General features: G+C 46.0%; 1 protein-coding gene across 9 annotated transcripts in view; it reads right to left on the bottom strand.

Annotated features, from left to right (window-relative positions):
• The window catches only part of RUBCNL (rubicon like autophagy enhancer), a 42,147-nt gene that overhangs the window by 24,659 nt on the left and 673 nt on the right, over positions 1 to 16,815 (bottom strand). For 2 of the 9 annotated variants that reach the window (XM_088842759.1, XM_055426081.2), the window contains exon 2: positions 1,312 to 1,940. In XM_088842759.1, coding sequence (XP_088698885.1) covers positions 1,312 to 1,846 — 535 coding nt within the window. In that variant the 5' untranslated portion in view covers positions 1,847 to 1,940. Of the gene's footprint in view, positions 1 to 1,311; positions 1,941 to 4,506; positions 5,377 to 8,799; positions 11,695 to 15,291; positions 15,398 to 16,363; positions 16,504 to 16,815 lie in introns of those variants that run through there. The other 7 variants (XM_055426080.2, XM_055426083.2, XM_088842758.1 and 4 more) reach the window with 7 other exon arrangements.

Below are 16,815 nucleotides of genomic sequence, written 5' to 3'. Positions count from 1 at the left end.
TGTTGTAACTACTGAACCACCTGGGAAGTCACAGAAAGGATAATTTTAAATTGCAGAACAACTTCTTGCATGGGAACACAAAAAGTTATTTGGGGCAGGGGTACACTAGGCACTAAAGATCACCTTCTCTTTATAACTTGTCATGGTGGTGGTCTGTGGGAAAGAAGACTTTCAATTTTCTCTTTTCTCCTCACCCTCCCGTGAGACAATCAAGTAGGAGACTAATTTCTCAGTTTTTAACCACTAAATTTGCAAGTCACTTTTTTCCTGAGAACAATCCAGGCAGGTGAGTGAAAAGGACAAAAGGCCTGCAATCAGACTGAGCTACTGAGCACGCACGCCATCAGACTGTGCCACATTGCTCAAACTTAGCTCTTATCTCAAAGTTAGCTCATTGAAAAGATTGTCCAGAATCTGCTTATTCTTAAATTGTATGTTAAAGATTGTCACCGTCTTTGAGTTTTCAAAAGTTTCAGTAGAACAAATAAACCTCATATCTTAGGAAAGGGAGAGGACTGGTTTCTGCTAATGAGAAATAACTACACGTGCGTGTACACACATACAAACACACACACACACAGGCAGCTTTTAAATTGCTTTGATAAAAAACTTCCCTGACTATTTGAACTAGCATTCCAACAAAAATACAAATTGATGCAAAGTGTGAATATAGTATAATTAATATTTAAAATTAACTAAGCATGCCACAAATCATAATAACAAGAATAGTTTAATTTATTGACTTGAGTGGCATCTGGCATAGATTACTTGGGTTTCAGAATTTTGGCATTTTAGGAATATGTGCCTGACCTTAGAGCAACAGGAGACCTGGTTTTAACTGGAAAAAATGTTTTGTCCAGTTTGGAGGAATTGTGGCTTCTGTTTTTAAATGTTACTATTTTTCTAGTCACACCCTGTCCAGGTAAATCTAACAGGTGAGGCGTGTTCCTGTCCCCCGTGAGCAGTGGTGTGAACTGGGGCTGTCTCTGTGGGGACCACCTCCCACCATCACGCTGAGTGCAGAGCTCTTCTGGCGCTCTCCCGCAGGGCCCATACCATGCTCTAGGATGACAGCTGACACTGATCAGTGACTGAGTTCTCCTGCAGGCTCAGGAAAAAAGGGATTCTTGACTCCAGTTGTGACCCTCCCAGTGGCTGGGCTAAAGACGATATGAACTGAGTTGGCGCCCTGACTGGTGAGCATCCTGGAAAACCGAGAGCCTTTTCTTCACGAGGAACACTCAGCCTCAACCCCAAGCAAGAGCAGGTATGAGATCAGACAGGAAGGGTGGAAGTCCAAACTAGAGTTACCTGCATCAGCAGAAGCTGTCAGTTGGGAAGGCTTGAAAAAAGCCCTGCCATCCTCAGGACATGGGGGACCAGACACAGTCCTGGAGCTCGTGATCAGAGACGTGTGAGGACAGCGTCTTGGGAGCACTGCCCGCTTTTCCTTCGAGGTAACAGAGGAGTCACTGCTGTTGCCAGCTGAGCCCCGGGCAGAGGAGCTGCCCACAGAGTCCGCGGTGCCCTTCGACAGTGATGTCTCCACCACGGAGTCCCCAAGAGACAAGGGTGAGGCGCCCAAGGGAGATCTGGTGTCGGACACAGTGTGGCTCTCTCTGTTCCCCACTGTGAGCGCCCGGGGGGACGAGTCCTGCAGCTGCTGCTGCACACACGGGGGGTTAATCCAGGCAGCTCTGTGCCTCGTGAACCTGATATCTGATGGGCAGGAGGGGTGCTCAGTGTCCAGGAGGCTTGGCAAGCCATCAGTGTCGCCTGGGTCATCGCTGGCCCCTTCCCAGGGGTCCACAGGTGAGTCCTGCCGGCCCGAAGACTGTGACACCATCTTCCGGGCTCAGGGCTAGTGTGAATTCCCTTGTGCTGGATTGGATTGGACCTTGAACTCACCACATGGCCAGCTGGAGGGCTGGAGAACTTATCTGCAATGAGTGAGAATCATTTACCATAAACAAGGGCTCAATCATATTTTTAAACTCCACATTCTTATGAGGAAGCAAAGAAAATTCATGTTTCAACAGAGTTTGGACTTTGCCCTATACAACACAGTAAATGCCACTTAGATTTAAAAGTAAAATATTAATAAATAAGTCGGCCATAAAACTAAGAGCAAATGTAAGGGATATGACACTGAGATACAAAAGGGGTTTCAAAGCATAAAAATAATTCTTTTTATGCAAGGATAAAGTCGTATAAGGATACTGCTGATAAAAAACTAAAACAACAGCAAAATGTAAAACATCCCATGCATTATTTCAAAATTAAATGTCAAACCCAAAATGGGAATGCTGCCTAGGAGTAAAGACATGTTTTCATAGTTTTTTAAATTATTATTATTGGGGTATAATTGCTTTACAATGTTGTGTTAGATCTGCTGTACAAAAGGAGTGAACTCAGCTATAAGTATACATATGTCCCCTCCCTCTTGGATCTTCCTTCCAACCCCTACCCTACCCTTCTAGGTCATCACAGAGCACTGAGCTGAGCTGCCGGCACTTTATAGTAGGTTCCCGCTAGCTAGCTATTTTACATATGGTAGTGTATGTACATTTCTTCTTTTTATTTAGTTTGTGGTCATATTTCAACAAAGTGGACCCATGGCATGCGAAACTGAGAACAACCAACAGCACTAAAAACTTGGTTTTATGTAACTTTACACGAGCTTATGAAACTTACTCAGATTATAAAAGCAATAAAAATGTATGATTTGCTTATAATATCTAAAGAACACACTGTGATCTAGATGCTGTCTTTAAAACGGTCCACTCCTTTTCTAGCTCCATTTTTAGCATCAGTAAATTAGGCAATGATTACAATGCTGACAGCGACACAGATGAGAAGCACTCTTGTCACTAATCACAGCCCAGCACGTGTGTCTTCCTAACACTCTCCCGCTGACCCTCACGTTGTAAAGCTCAGGCTTCAACAGTCACTGCGAGATTGACAAGGGGAAAGTTTAGCGACAAAGGTGTCTGCTTGGACACTGAGCCTAAATGAAGAGTGAAGTCCATAGGTACACGTCAATGAGCCGAGGCTCTGGTCCTCATAAAGTTCCAGGGCTTTAAACATCATCTTTACGTATACAGGTGACTCCCACATGGATCGCTATTCCTGGCCTCCCCTGAACTCCAGACGAGTGTATCCCACTGCTTATTTGACATTTGTCTAGGGTCATCACACCTGATATATCCAAAGAAACGCTGATTTCCGCCCCCACCCCCGCCCCCTGGCCAAATCTGCTCCTTCCTGGTTTTCCCCATCTCAGGAAACATACCCCCCACTTGCTGAAGTCTCAGCTCTAGGAGTCATCATGACCCTATCTTCCAGAGCTCTCCATCTTTAACCCACCAGCAAGCTTATTCCTGAACTTCCGCGGTAGCTCAGAGGTAAAGAATCTGCCTGCAGACGCAGGAGACTCAGGTTTGATCTCTGGGTGGGGAAGATCCCTGGAGGAGGAAATGGCAACCCACTCCAGTATTCTTGTCTAGGACACCCCATGGACAGAGGAGCCTGGCAGGTTACAGTCCACGGGGTCACAAAGAGTCAGACGTGACTGAGCGCAAGGACAACGAGCTTACATCTACGGCCACCCAGCCTAAGTCACCATTTTCCCAGTGGTCGCCCTGATGCTTCTCTCACCTGTTTATAATCACGTTATTCAGAGATATCTTTTATAAATCTAAATCAATCCCCTATCTGACCCTGTCAACTACCTCTGCAAGGATTAAACATGTGCCGCTGAAGCTACTGATTTTCAACACCCCCTGAAGGGGTTCAGGGTGGAGAGCAGAAATGAGGCACCCTGTGTGCTCCGGGGATGAACAGGACTAGCAGGATAGGTCTTCAGATAGTTATTTTCAGAAGCTGATTTTATGAGCCAACTCGCATATCTCCTTATGTCTAGAAAAGCCCTAAAATCCTTCATGGTGATGACTATTCCTCGTGACTAGCAGAAAGCGTCACGAGACTAGCAGAACACTTTTGGGAAAATATGTGCTTGATTGCATATACTTTCCCATCACTAAAATCACATATATACTGACCTTCCCCCTGCCTCTTTGCAGCAGTTTCTCAGAGCTATCTGAGGTGCTGTCTCCCGGGGGAGACCCCTCATCTCACCTCAAATAAAACTTAACTTACAGGCTTCCCTGGTGGCTCAGTAGTAAAGAATCCGCCTGCCAATGCAGGAGACACAAGTTCGATCCCTGGTCTGGGAAGACCCCACCTGCTGCGGAGCAACTAAGCCTGTGTGCCACCACCACTGAGCCAGTGCTCTGCAGCCCAGGAACTCAACTGCTGAGCCCACGCTCAGTAACTAGAGAAAAGCCTGTGCAGCAACAAGACCCAGGACAGCTAAAAATAAATATATAATTATATAAAATAAAACTTCACTGGTAACTCTCACGCTGTGCATTTTTTTTTACGTTGACAACTCCCACCCCCATCATAGTTTCCCATTAAATCCCGAATAAAATCCAAAATCCTTACCTTGTTCCCCACGCACGACTTGTTCCCTGCAGACTTCTCTGGCCTGTCCACCCTCTGCCAGTCCCAGCTACGAAGCAAGCTCTTGACTCCCACAAGCTCTTGTTCACCTTCTGTTCTAGGCCCTCTGTTTGGACCACTTTCCCCTCAAATGACCACACATCTGACACCTTCCTGTCTTATGCACTCCTGGGTTTATGAATGACTTCCTCAAAGAAGTCTTTCCTAACCACCTCTCTTAACGCATTTCCCTGGTTACACCTTATCACACCACTTTGCTTAATCTTCAGCACAGTAGCTCTCACTTCCTGCTGCTTACTGCCATCCTTGTCCACCTCTCCACCCCCGACTAGAAGCTCCAGGAGAGTAGGGGCCTTGTCTCAGAGTGGCCGATGGGGGCTCAATAAAAGTTACAGACCGAATGAACAAATCCAACAAAATGAAAATAGAGTTACAGGCTAAAGAAAAGACTTCTGTGATTGATACAACTGTTCTACTATCATGGCAGACCTTCTCATCATAGATGGAAGTGAGTCCCTGTTTCCTAAAGAGACGAACTTTTTCTCACCCAATGCTTACAAATAGACCCAAAAAGGCAATGTGAAAATCATTCTAAAAATCTTTGGGTTTTCTTGATTTGGGGGTCTTCCATTCTAGGTCACAGTTTTTGGAGTGATGCAGGAGACATGTTGCTCAGTCACTAAGTCGTGTCTGACTCTTTCTGACCCCGTGGACTGTAGTCCACCAGGCTCCTCTGTCCATAGCATTTCCCAGGCAAGAATCCTGGAGTGGCTCACCATTTCCTTCTCCAGGAGATCTTTACAGACCAGGAATCAAACCCACGTCTTCTGCATTGGCAGACGGATTCTTTACCACTGAGCTACCAAGGAAGACTGATGCAGGAGACAGACAGACATATATGTATGTGTGTGTGTGTGTACACCGACTCAATGGGCATTGAGTTTGGGTAAACTCCGGGAGTTGGTGTTGGACGGGGAGGCCTGGCGTGCTGCAGTCCATGGAGTCGCAAAGAGTCAGACACGACTGAGCGACTGAACTGAACTGAATGTGTACATATATGCCATCCTGAGAACACAGCACAAACTCCAGACCACCAGTCACAAAATATCACAGGATTTGGTGACAAACTGCAGCTCTCACAGATGAAGTGTTTCATCTTCCTTCTCCCGAGCTCAAATCCCACCTGTGCCCCATTTCTCTCTGTCACAGATTTTTTCCTCTCCAGTAATTTCAAGTGTTATAATTAAAAAAAAAAAAAGTCCACCCATGACTATGACTTTATAAAATGCCTCAAACACAGAAGTCTAGAGTAAAAAGTGAGGCCTTCTCATCACACCAAGCCCCACCAACCCCAATTCTTCCCCAGAAATAACACTGACAACCATTTTATTCCTTCCAGATCTTCTATGAATTAACATACATATGTCAGATCAGAAGATATGTCATGTTTTCTTTTTTATACACACATGTGATCACACCGGACATACGCTAAATATGCTTTCTTTTTCTCTCAATAATATGTCTTGAGGGTACATACTCTTTAACCATCTTACCACTTTTAGGGTATAAATGTATCATAAATTCTTAGTCATATTCCTATTAGTGAAAATTTATTTTCAGTTTTTTACTGTTATAAAATATACAGCAATGAACATCTTCATTCATATTGCTTTTTGTTGATTTTCTTTTATCTCTTCTTTTACTAGTTCTAATTTTAGTTCTGAGCCCATGGCCTATGATAATCTTACTATTTCCAAAAGAATGAAGCTATGTAAGTCATGTTTTATTCTCATATTTAGTTTTCTCTGTGAGAGACGATTACAGCTGAGAAATCATATGGTAAGTAACAGTGTGATCCCTGTGTTTTTATAAACAGATTAAAGTTAATAATTCAAAGAGAATGATGTTATTTATGAGCCTCTCAGATATGGAAACAACCGCACTGAACAAAAACAGACTTTTTTATAAAAAGTAATTTCAGAAGCAGGTGCTTGTTCTACTTCCTTCTAGAAAGATGTTCTTGTTTCACACAAAGAGGCCGCAGATCTTGGCTTTGCCAGGTTATAAAATAAGAACTTTTTAGAGTGGGAATAGAACCACAGAAATTCAAGCTATATGTAAGGTCACAGCTGGGTAGTGGCAGAGAAAGGATGGCAAGCCAGGCTGGACACTCATTAAGGAGCATGAGTTTCCCTGAGAGGCATACAGAGGGTACAGCAATGACTGAAAACAAGTCCAGTTCCTGGTGATCAGATATCATCTCCATCTCTTGATCTTTGGGGCAACAGATAATTCGTGAGCTATCGAGAAATGGTTGCTGGTTATGTTGCTTATTGCCACACTGGTTACAAACTAATTCAACCAAACAGATATTTATTGCGCATATACTACAGGACTGGCACTGTTTTTGTTTCGGTTGCACAGGGTAACAGCGGTAACTAAGATAAGCTTCCTGCCTTCCAGTAGCCTACATTCCGGCAGAGGGGAGGCAGGGACTAAGCATACATTGATACCTTTCGGGTACTGACTGGCAGTAGATAATATGAATCTAAGGAATGACTGGCATCTTCTCAAGGTCCTTCCCACTATCATAAATGAGCTTCTTTGGATCAGAGATGCTTATGTGCAAAGATAAAAATCAATCTCCAACCACATATTAAAGGAACAGAAATTTAGTTGCAAAGCTTACTGTCATTTCTACTGGGATTTTCCTTTTGAGAGTTAACACATGGGCAGCAGCAAAGGCCCTAGACAAAGAAGAGACTCCAGGACTCCCCCCCCACCCTAAATCACTCTGGAAGGTCCCTGTGCATTGGACTCAGTGGTCCCACTGAGAATGTCTGCATCACTAGGGCCACTCCAAAGATGCAACCTTTGCAAGAGGGGAAGACGGCTCATCGTGAGCCACCATGACCCCTAGAGTGACCGCACAAAAGCCCAGTAGACCACAGGATTAGTCGCTCAGGTGTGTCCGGCTCTCTGCAACCCCATGGACTGGAGCCCACCAGGTTCCTCTGTCCATGGGATTCTCCAGGCAAGAATGTGGAGCGGGTTGCCATTCCCTTCACCAGGGGATCTTCCCAACCCAGGGATTGAACCCAGGTCTTCGGCATTGCAAGCAGATTCTTTACCATCTGAGCCACCAGGGAAGCCCAAGCAGCCAGAATTTTGATGGTAGATAAACAACTTTAGCAGCTAATACCCCTAACAATCTAAAAGATACTCCATGAATAGGCAAAGTATGTCAGGTTTAGGATTTGGGGTTTTCTCTGCCTCACACTAACTAGTACCTGAATACATAGCTGGGACCATCAGTGTAAAGGCTCATCTTAAATATTATCTTCTCAGATAGGCCTCCCTGGTTACCCTATAAATAATGGCAACTGCCCCTCCCTAATAGCTCCTCTCCCCCTTGGTAACTCTTATTTTTCTCTCCTTACTCCTCACCACTAATCATCATTTTGTTTAACATCAATGACTAATACCCACTACAATGTAAAATCTTTGAGGGCAGTTTTTTAAAAATATTCATTTATTTGGCTGCGCCAGGTTTTAGTTGCAGCACATAGGATCTTTGACCTTTGTTGGGGAGTGTAGGAACTAGTTCCCTGACCAGGGATTGAACCCAGGCCCCTTGCATTGGGAATGCAGTCTTAGCCACTAGGGAAGTCCCCAGGTGGTTTTTGGTTTGTTTTTTTTTTTAATTGGAGAATAATTGCTTTACAATGCTGTGTTAGTTTCTGCTGTACAATGAAGTGAATCAGCTATGTAATTTTTATATTGATCACTGCTCTGCCCCTGGTATCTAGAACAGGGGCACATAATAGATAGGTGCCCAACGAATACATTGAGTGTATGAATAAACTCACCAACAGTACCCAAGCATGGTTATATTGGCTATTTCTGTTGCCTAAGAAAGGCATCCAAGAACAGGCATCGCCCAGTAGAAGAAACTGGAGATTACAACCTAAAACGGCTGCCAACAATTTCCTTAGAACAGAGGCTGTTAGGGAAGAGAAATCGCAAACAGGAGTTGAGTGTGAAAGGTCACATTCGTTGCTTACAACTTTATGGTGTCTTAGTGAGCTTGCCCAGGCAGAGTCAAAAGCAAGCAGAGTGAAATGATCTTGAACCGCAGCACGTGAGCCCTTCGGTTAAGACAGTTCCCCAGAACCTCTTCCCATCTTTCTGAATCTACTTCCCTTTGTGTTTTGACTTTAAACAAAGGCTCATATCCCCTCAAGACATCTGCAGACTCAAGCGATCACAGCTCACCCAGAAATCATCAAGAGGCCCAATAATGAGAGTTCATGGCTTCCGTGTCGGGGCCGGGAATCAGAGCCAACTGCAGCTTGCAGACAGCTGCACCTTCACCGTGCACGTGCAGCACACTGTGTTCTCGTGAGAAAGGCACAGGGAAGAAGCAGGACCAGACTGAGGAGGTGGCTGGTGGCGGCACCCGGCTCCTCTCCGGGCAACTTAACCTTGGCAGTGACCCTTACTCAAGAAGGTCTGTTGTCAGAAGAACAAAGAGGAAGGGCAGAAAGCAGGGTGGGGTGGGAAGGGGAAGACCCAGCCAGGGCAGAGGTCAAGGAACCCCAGATATTTGCCTGAGAAGGCGTCAGGGTTGCCCAAGATGCACAAATGACTGACTTCCCCTGTGGTCACTGCATATGTCACACTTGACACTCTCATTCTGCACAATGAAAATTTATGATATTTCAGGTGTTCTTAGGCCAGTCTGGGAACTGAAATGCAGCCCATCAAGGGACTCACCCAAAGTCTATTAGCAATCAGCAGAAGTAGAACAAAAATAAAAGTCCGACACCTCTTGCAAAGCTCCTTCCCCTGGTATTTACGTGTTCCACATGGGCTGAAATCAGCAGGATATTTTCAATTTCCTTAGCAAAAGTAATTTTTAGAATTTCCCCATCAGATGTGTCACAAAGCATGGGATTAAGAACCACACAGCTACATATATTTGATCCCATGCCTTTAGAACAGTTGTCCCCAGAATTTTATATGACTTCCTATTTGAAAAAAAACTTTGCATTTACATCTCCAATATAAGACTATTTATTTATAAATCTTACATATGCACAGATATTCTAATACACTGTATAATTATAAAGCATTATTGAAACAGATCCAAGAGCATAGCATTTTGTTCTTGCTTTCCAATGAATCATCTTGTACCCTAAAGGTACATAACTTCCACTTTGGGGACCACTGCTCAAGTAATTCTTTACTTAAAATCTTATATACAAAAATCAATAACAAAAAAGACTTATACATGAATATAATTCGATAACTAAATAAGACTTAGAAAAATATTAATATAAAAGTTTACCCAAAGTAAGGCTAGGTACCTGTACTAGAAAGATGGCTAGATTCCCATGTTTGGGCAAAATATTGGGTTGGAAAAATCCAGATGAACTTTTTGGCCAATTCAATAAAGTGGGGAGCCATATGAGAAAAGTTTGACAGTTCTTCAAAAGGTTCAACATATAGTTACCATTTGAGCAAGCAATCCCACTCCTGGCTACATATCCAAGAGAAACAAAAGTATATGTTATCACAAAAAACTTACATGTAAATATTCTTAAATTGAGATATATTTGAGTTTAAGGAGTACAGCATAATAATTTGATTTACATACGTCATGAAGCCATTATCACAATAAGTTTAGTGAACATCCATCCTCTCATAAAGTCACAAAATTAAAGAAAGGGAAATATTTTTTCCTTGTGATGAGAACCCTCAGGATTTATTCTCTTGACAATGTTCACATATAACACACAGCAGTGTTAGGTATATTCATCCTGTTGTACATTACAACTCTAGTAATTATTTATCTTAGAGCTGGAAGTCTGTACCTTCAACGGCCTTTATCCAGTTTTCCCTCCCCTCCGCCTCCACTCTCATCACTGGCAACCAAATGTCTGATCTCCTCTTCTCAAATCTGTCTTTGGAGCATAGTTGACCTACCACACTGTGCTAGTTCCTGTCACACAGCACAGTGATCTGTTATTTCTACACACACATGAGTGTTAGTGGCAGCATTGTGCAGAACAGTTAAAAAGTAGAAACAGCCCAAATGTACATCAATCAATAAATAAAGGATGCTACTCTGGCGACCTGATGTGAAGAGCCAATTCATTGGAAAAGACCCTGATGCTAGGAAAGATTGAAGGCAGGAGGAGAAGGGGATGACAGAGGATGAGATGGTTGGATGGCATCCTCAACCCAATGGACGTGAGTTTGACCAAACTCTGGGAGACGGTGAAGGACAAGGAGGCCTGGCATGCTGCAGTCCATGGGGTCACAAAGCGTTGAACACAACTGAGCAACTGGACAGACAGCCATACAGTGCAACATCATTCAGCCAGAGTAAGAAGGGAAGTACTAATACATGCTACAATATGACTGAGCCCTGAAAACATCCTACTAAGTGAAGGAAACCATTGACAAAAAATATTTATTTCTTTATGAATGAACGAAATTGTCCAGAATAGGCAAACCCATAGAGACAGGAAGTACATTAGCAGTTCCTTTGGGGGATGGGAAGATAGGGGCAACAGGTAAAAATATCTTTCTGAGGTTCTAAATGTTTTCAAATCAACTATGGTGATGCTGGCACATATCTGTGAAGATAGGAAAACCACTGGATTGTACACTTCCAATGGGCGAATTTACGTTATGTCAATTCCATCTGCATCTCAATAATGCTGTTGAAAAAATGAAATGGGCCAAGGCCATCTCCCTTCCAAAAGGTCTAGAAAGACTAGAGATGCTGTTGTTCTGTGGACCACGGGCATCAAAGGAGCATATGAGCTGTGAGTCCGGCTGAGAACAATGGAACTGAAAGTTAAAAGGGGAAATAGAGACTAGACAAAGGGAGCAGGAATAAATGTCCCTAAAGTATGGAGAAGCGAGAGAGCAAGAAGTGAGAATGCCACGACTGAACTGTGCAGGAAAAAACCCCAACGGCCGGTAACGACACCGCTAAGGGCGAGATGGCTGAGCACCGGGGCATCGCTTGTCTGCGCTGAGGGGTCCAGGCGTCCACCCTTCTCTTCACACCAGCACTGCAGGGGAGGTTCTACTGGTCCCAGTTTATAGATGGGACGACAAAGTCAGAAAGTGTCACAGTCATGTTCGGGTAAGTGCCTGTGTTTCAGAAACATATACAGAAGGGTTTAGAATTGATAGAATTTCTCGAATGTGCTTTAAAATAATACAGTGGGAAGGTCCAGGGAGGGATATGGATGAAACACGATGGGCCACACTGATCACTGTTGAAGATGCGAGGAGGGCACATGGACTGTCCTCTCTACTTAATGTTTGAAATTTTCCATAAGACAATTCCCAAGTTAAAAAAACAAACAACCTTCAACATCGGCCATATCTTTCTGTGTCCCCAAGTTACCTCTCTGTCCTCCCTATTACCTCTGCAACCCTATGCCTCTATACCCCTCTGCACCCTACACCCTGCTACCCTCCTCCACCCCCATCCCAATCTTATTCAAATTTATCTTTGGATTGAGACATTCCCCATCACCCTTTTAAAAGCTGCATCCCTACAAGTGTACACTCTTCCCACTTACTGACCTACTGTGTTCCACAGCACTTGGCCTCTGATTGCTTACCTACCCATCAGCAGTCATTCATTACTAACTCTTGGAGGGTATTTACTACATGCCTGACACGGTTCTAAGCTTTCTAAATACATACACACACACTCGATCCTCCTAACAACTTAGGAGGTAGATATGACCACACCATCTTTATTTTACAGAAGAGAAACTGAGGCACAGTAGTCAATGGAGTCAGTTTCCCACCTAGGCTAGTCTTGCTCCAAGTCCACACTCTTACCCACAACAGCACAGGGGTGAAGGGAAGACCTTTAAATCTCATGGACCTAACCATCTCTCCAGATCAAGTCACCAAGCATGGAGTAGCTGCTGGGAACCCGGTAACACTGGTAACACTGACCCGGTGACCTCCCCCAGCCCAAATCTCCACACAGACCAGAGTCTAAATTAACAGTGAGAACCCCAGCCCCAGAAAAAGATTTATATAGGTCACAGACAGTTCAAATGATTTGACAATCGAACCATATTGTTTAAAGTACCCTTGGGGCTTCCCTGGTTGCCCAGTGGTTAAGACTTCACCTTCCAATGAGGGAGATGTGGGTTCATCCCTGGTTGGGGAGCTAAAATCCCACATGCCTCCAGGCCAAAAAAACATTAAACAGAAACAATATTGTAACAAGTTCAATAAAGACTTAAAAAATGGTCCACATTTAAAAAAAAAAAAAGCAAACTTAAAAAAAAATGCCCTTAAAAATAAGTATATTCAGGAGTTCAAGTTTACTCACCTACCAGATTTAAAGTGGCCGACCTCAATTTCCAAACAAAGAGAGAACACAGGAATAACTTACATATATTTTCAGGAGTTAGTTGTTCTCTGGCCCACTATAGCTTGTTGGAATAAAAGAATGTAGAAGAATATAAGGATTAAAAAAACTAAAACCCTCCACCCTCCAATTTTCATCACCTGAAATCAACCACAGAAAAGCATGAGTTGGCCCTGGGTGCCATTCAGTGTTCCCTGCCAGAAAACGTTTGAGGTCTAATTTTCGTTTATCTCTTTTAATGACAATAATGCTAAGGATCTAAGAAAAGAAACTGAAGACTTTTTTAAAAACAATTTTCAAACATAATTGCTGGGCAAATCACACCATGCGTAGTTTCCTCCAGGTTTTACTTATTTGCCATCTGCCAGTCATTTGTTGCTGCTGCTGCTGCTAAGTCACTTCAGTCGTGTCCGACTCTGTGTGTCCCCACAGATGGAAGCCCACCAGGCTCCCCTGTCCCTGGGATTCTCCAGGTAAGAACACTGGAGTGGGTTGCCATTTGTTACAGCTGACAAAAACAGGACTCTGAAACTTCCCTTTACACTCTGAGAAGTCTTTCTTTCCAGCTCACACTCCATGTTCCAGTGAGAAATAAAGCATTCACTCAAAATAGGATTATTAGCACTGTTTTGTGCAAGAGAAAAGTGAGGCTCAGAAAGAGGAAGTAAAGAGCACACAGCAGGGCTTCCCTGGGGGCGCAGTGGTACAGAATCTGCCTGCCAATGCTGCAGACACAGGTTTGACCCCTGATCTGGGAAGATGCCACAAGCCCCGAAGCAACTAGGTAGGCCCACGCGCCGCAACTATTGAGCCCAAGTGCCACGATTACTGAAGCCTGTGAGCCCTAGGGCCCATGCTCCGGCAACAAAAGAAGCCACCCCAATGAGAACCTACCCACCGCATCGAAGAGCAGTTCCTGCTCGTCTCAGCTAGAGAAAGCCGGCGAGCAGCAATGAAGACCCAGCACAGCCAAAAAGAAAATTAAAACGAAGACCACACAGCAATTTGGCAACTAGTTCAGAATCCTGGATCCCTGCTCCAAAGCCTTCAGTCTCTTTCACCCCGGCTGGGAGAAAACCCAGTGCAGATGCTAAGAAGAAAGAGAGTACCAATCAAATATAATTGTTATGCCAATCGAAGAGAAATTCCTCATTGTTCACTGTGTGACCTTGGGCAAGGCACTCAGCCTCTCACACTTCAGTTTCTTTACAGACTGTTGTGAAAACTAAATGGATTGTAATATGCATATCTGAGTCTGGCACACAACAGTCTAAAAGTTGGCCTTATTATCACCATCAGGGTTATTTTAAAAGAATTTACAGTTCTGTGTAAGGCAGTCTCAGCTGTATTTCCCAAACTCTTAAATGAGTCATCTTTCAACTCCTTTTAGTTAAAATGGAAAAGCCAATCAGAGGTCCTATTTGGTATCATAAAAAGATAAAATATGACAGAAGGGCTCTAGTATCGCTCACGTTTATAATCTCTAGAAGGCTGGACATGCTTATCTAAAAAGGACTGCTTAAATTTTAACAGTAAGGCAACCAACCAACAATGCAAATCTCTCCTTTCAGTATTAGAAATATGAATCTAAAATTAGTAATAAGAGAAACTGTTCAGATTCCTCCCTGCTATTATCCTGTGCTGTGTGTGACTTGTGTAGGAAACATTTCCTGAGCTCCTATCTTCCTCTGAAGATATTCGAATTAAAATGCTTATTCTTGGATGTCCTTGACTCTGACAGGATTTTCCCGTCAGAAAACAAGAACTCCAACTTCAGAAAATGTTTTGGAGCTAACTGATCTCCCAGAGAACATGCCCAATCAAATCTAACCCCCCAGGGGCTTCTCCGGTGGCTCAGTGGTAAAGAATCTCCCTGCCAATGAGGGAGGCCCGGTTGGATCCCTGATGGGGAAAGATCCCACGTGGCAACCAAGTCCAGCGGGCCACAGCTACTGAGTCTGTGCTCTAGAGCGCCGCGTTCTGCAACAAGACAAGTCACTGCAATGAGAAGCCCCCAAACGCAGCTAAAATAAGCAAAGAGTAGCCCCCACTCGCTGCAACTAAAGAAAGCTTGCACACAGGAAGAGCCCAGCAAAGCCATAAATAAATAAATAAAAATTTAAAAAAAACCTCTAAGCCCCCCAACCCCCACCCCAGCCGCCACAACAACGACTTTCAACTTTCCTCAACTCTCCGAGCACCGCCCCCACTTTGTACACGTCCTAAAGAAGTTGATGAACCAAGCAAAGTTCCCATGCCCTGATGTCACACTCTGTTGGGCAGAGTAACTGGCGCCTGTGCCATGAAGAGGAATTGCAACAAGAGATAGAGAAATAGGCACATCTCACCCTGCAGGTAACCAGGAAAACTCCAGCGCTGCTGAGAAGGTCCTGCCTTATCTCCGCTACAAGCAAGGTTCGGTTAGGGGCCAGGAAGGAGGTGTGGTCTGCAATGCTAAATTTGTAGAAACCACAGGTGATGCTTTTCAAAACACCACCCTCCCTCCGTTATCTTCCAAACCACCCAGGGAGGTGGAGCACCTCCGATCCTCCCACGTCTCACGCGAGCAAACCGAAGTTCAACGAGGTTTCCTGATTTGCCAAGACCTCCCCGCTATTCGACTTCAGGACAGGGTCCAAGACACCCAAGTCGGCCGACCCCCAGTCCTTTGCACTTTTGCCTGCAAGCCTATTTAAAGATCCTTTGAAATTGCACTGTAGTAACACAGAACAGCGCTTGATCATCTCCTTTCCTTTGGGTCTTCATTCCCATTGAGGCTAAATGACCCCTCTTCGGAAGGTTCTCTACATTCTCCAAGCTGACAGCATCAACTCCGCAGGAGGTCCGTAGCAAACCTCCCGCGCGGTCACCGGGCAGGGGGCGAGGGTGAAACGCAGCCGGCGCGGCCCCGCCGCAGTCTCGGCAGGTGGATCCCACACCTGGCGCTCGGCCGAAGCCCGGTGCGCCGCTGTCGGGCTCTCACCTACTTCGCTTAAGCCGCAGAAAGTGGCTGTGCCGCCCGCTTGCTGGGGCGTGTTGGGGGGGTGGTCCTCTGGGGGGCCCTCGCCATCTGGGTACGCGCTTTTGTGGAACCGAGAAAAGCCTCCCGGCGCCCGGGACCGCGTCAGGCTCTGCGCTCACGGGAGGCGCTCTGCGCCCTAGGTGCCTGGGGTCCGGCTCCTGCGCCCCTGCGGACCCCAGCCGAGCACAGGGCCGCCCACCGCCCCGCACCCACCCCCCTGCAGGCCCACCCCGCAAAGATCTCCCGGGGCCGGGGGACTCAGCACTGCCCTGACCGATCTTGGGGTCCCCCTCCCCGCACTCCCCGCTCCGCGCACGCCTCTCTGGCATCCCTCCCACCGCCCTGCACGCCCTCCCGCGCCTCCCGCGCCCCTCGCCTCCCGGCCCGGCTCCACTCACCTCAGCGGCGGAAAAGCCCGCCAGGCGCCGCGCGGCTGCTCCTCTGCGGGCCAGGCTCCGAGCGGCGCCGCGAGGCCACTGCGCCCCCCAGCGACCGAGAGAGGGGGCCACAGAGCCCTGACGCCGCCCGCCGCCCGCCTCCCTGCGCCGGCCGAAAACATCCCCGCTCCCGCCGCAAACCCGAGAAACAACCCCCGGCGGAGCGGAGCGCCGCCTCCCGGCCTGCTGATCGCTGGGAGGCGACGGGGAGGCGAGCTGGGAGAACGCCCCCCTGCCCTCCTCCCGACCCCGGGCCCTGGGGGGCGCGGGCCGGGGTCCGCCGGAGCAGCCGTGCACCCCCGCTGTCCCCCGGTTGCCTCCGGAAACCCCGCCCCACTCCTCGCCTGGGGACTCGGATGGAACCGCGCTTTCCGGGGTGGAAACGAGATCTTCTCAGACCTGGCGGACGTCCA

The sequence above is a fragment of the Moschus berezovskii genome, chromosome 13 (genome assembly GCF_049115385.1).
Source record: "Moschus berezovskii isolate FMDL1 chromosome 13, NW_MosBer_1.0, whole genome shotgun sequence".
Classification (NCBI taxonomy): Eukaryota; Metazoa; Chordata; class Mammalia; order Artiodactyla; family Moschidae; genus Moschus; species Moschus berezovskii.
The sequence above is the reverse complement of the archived record's forward strand: the minus strand, read 5'-3'. Positions and strand labels throughout refer to the sequence as shown.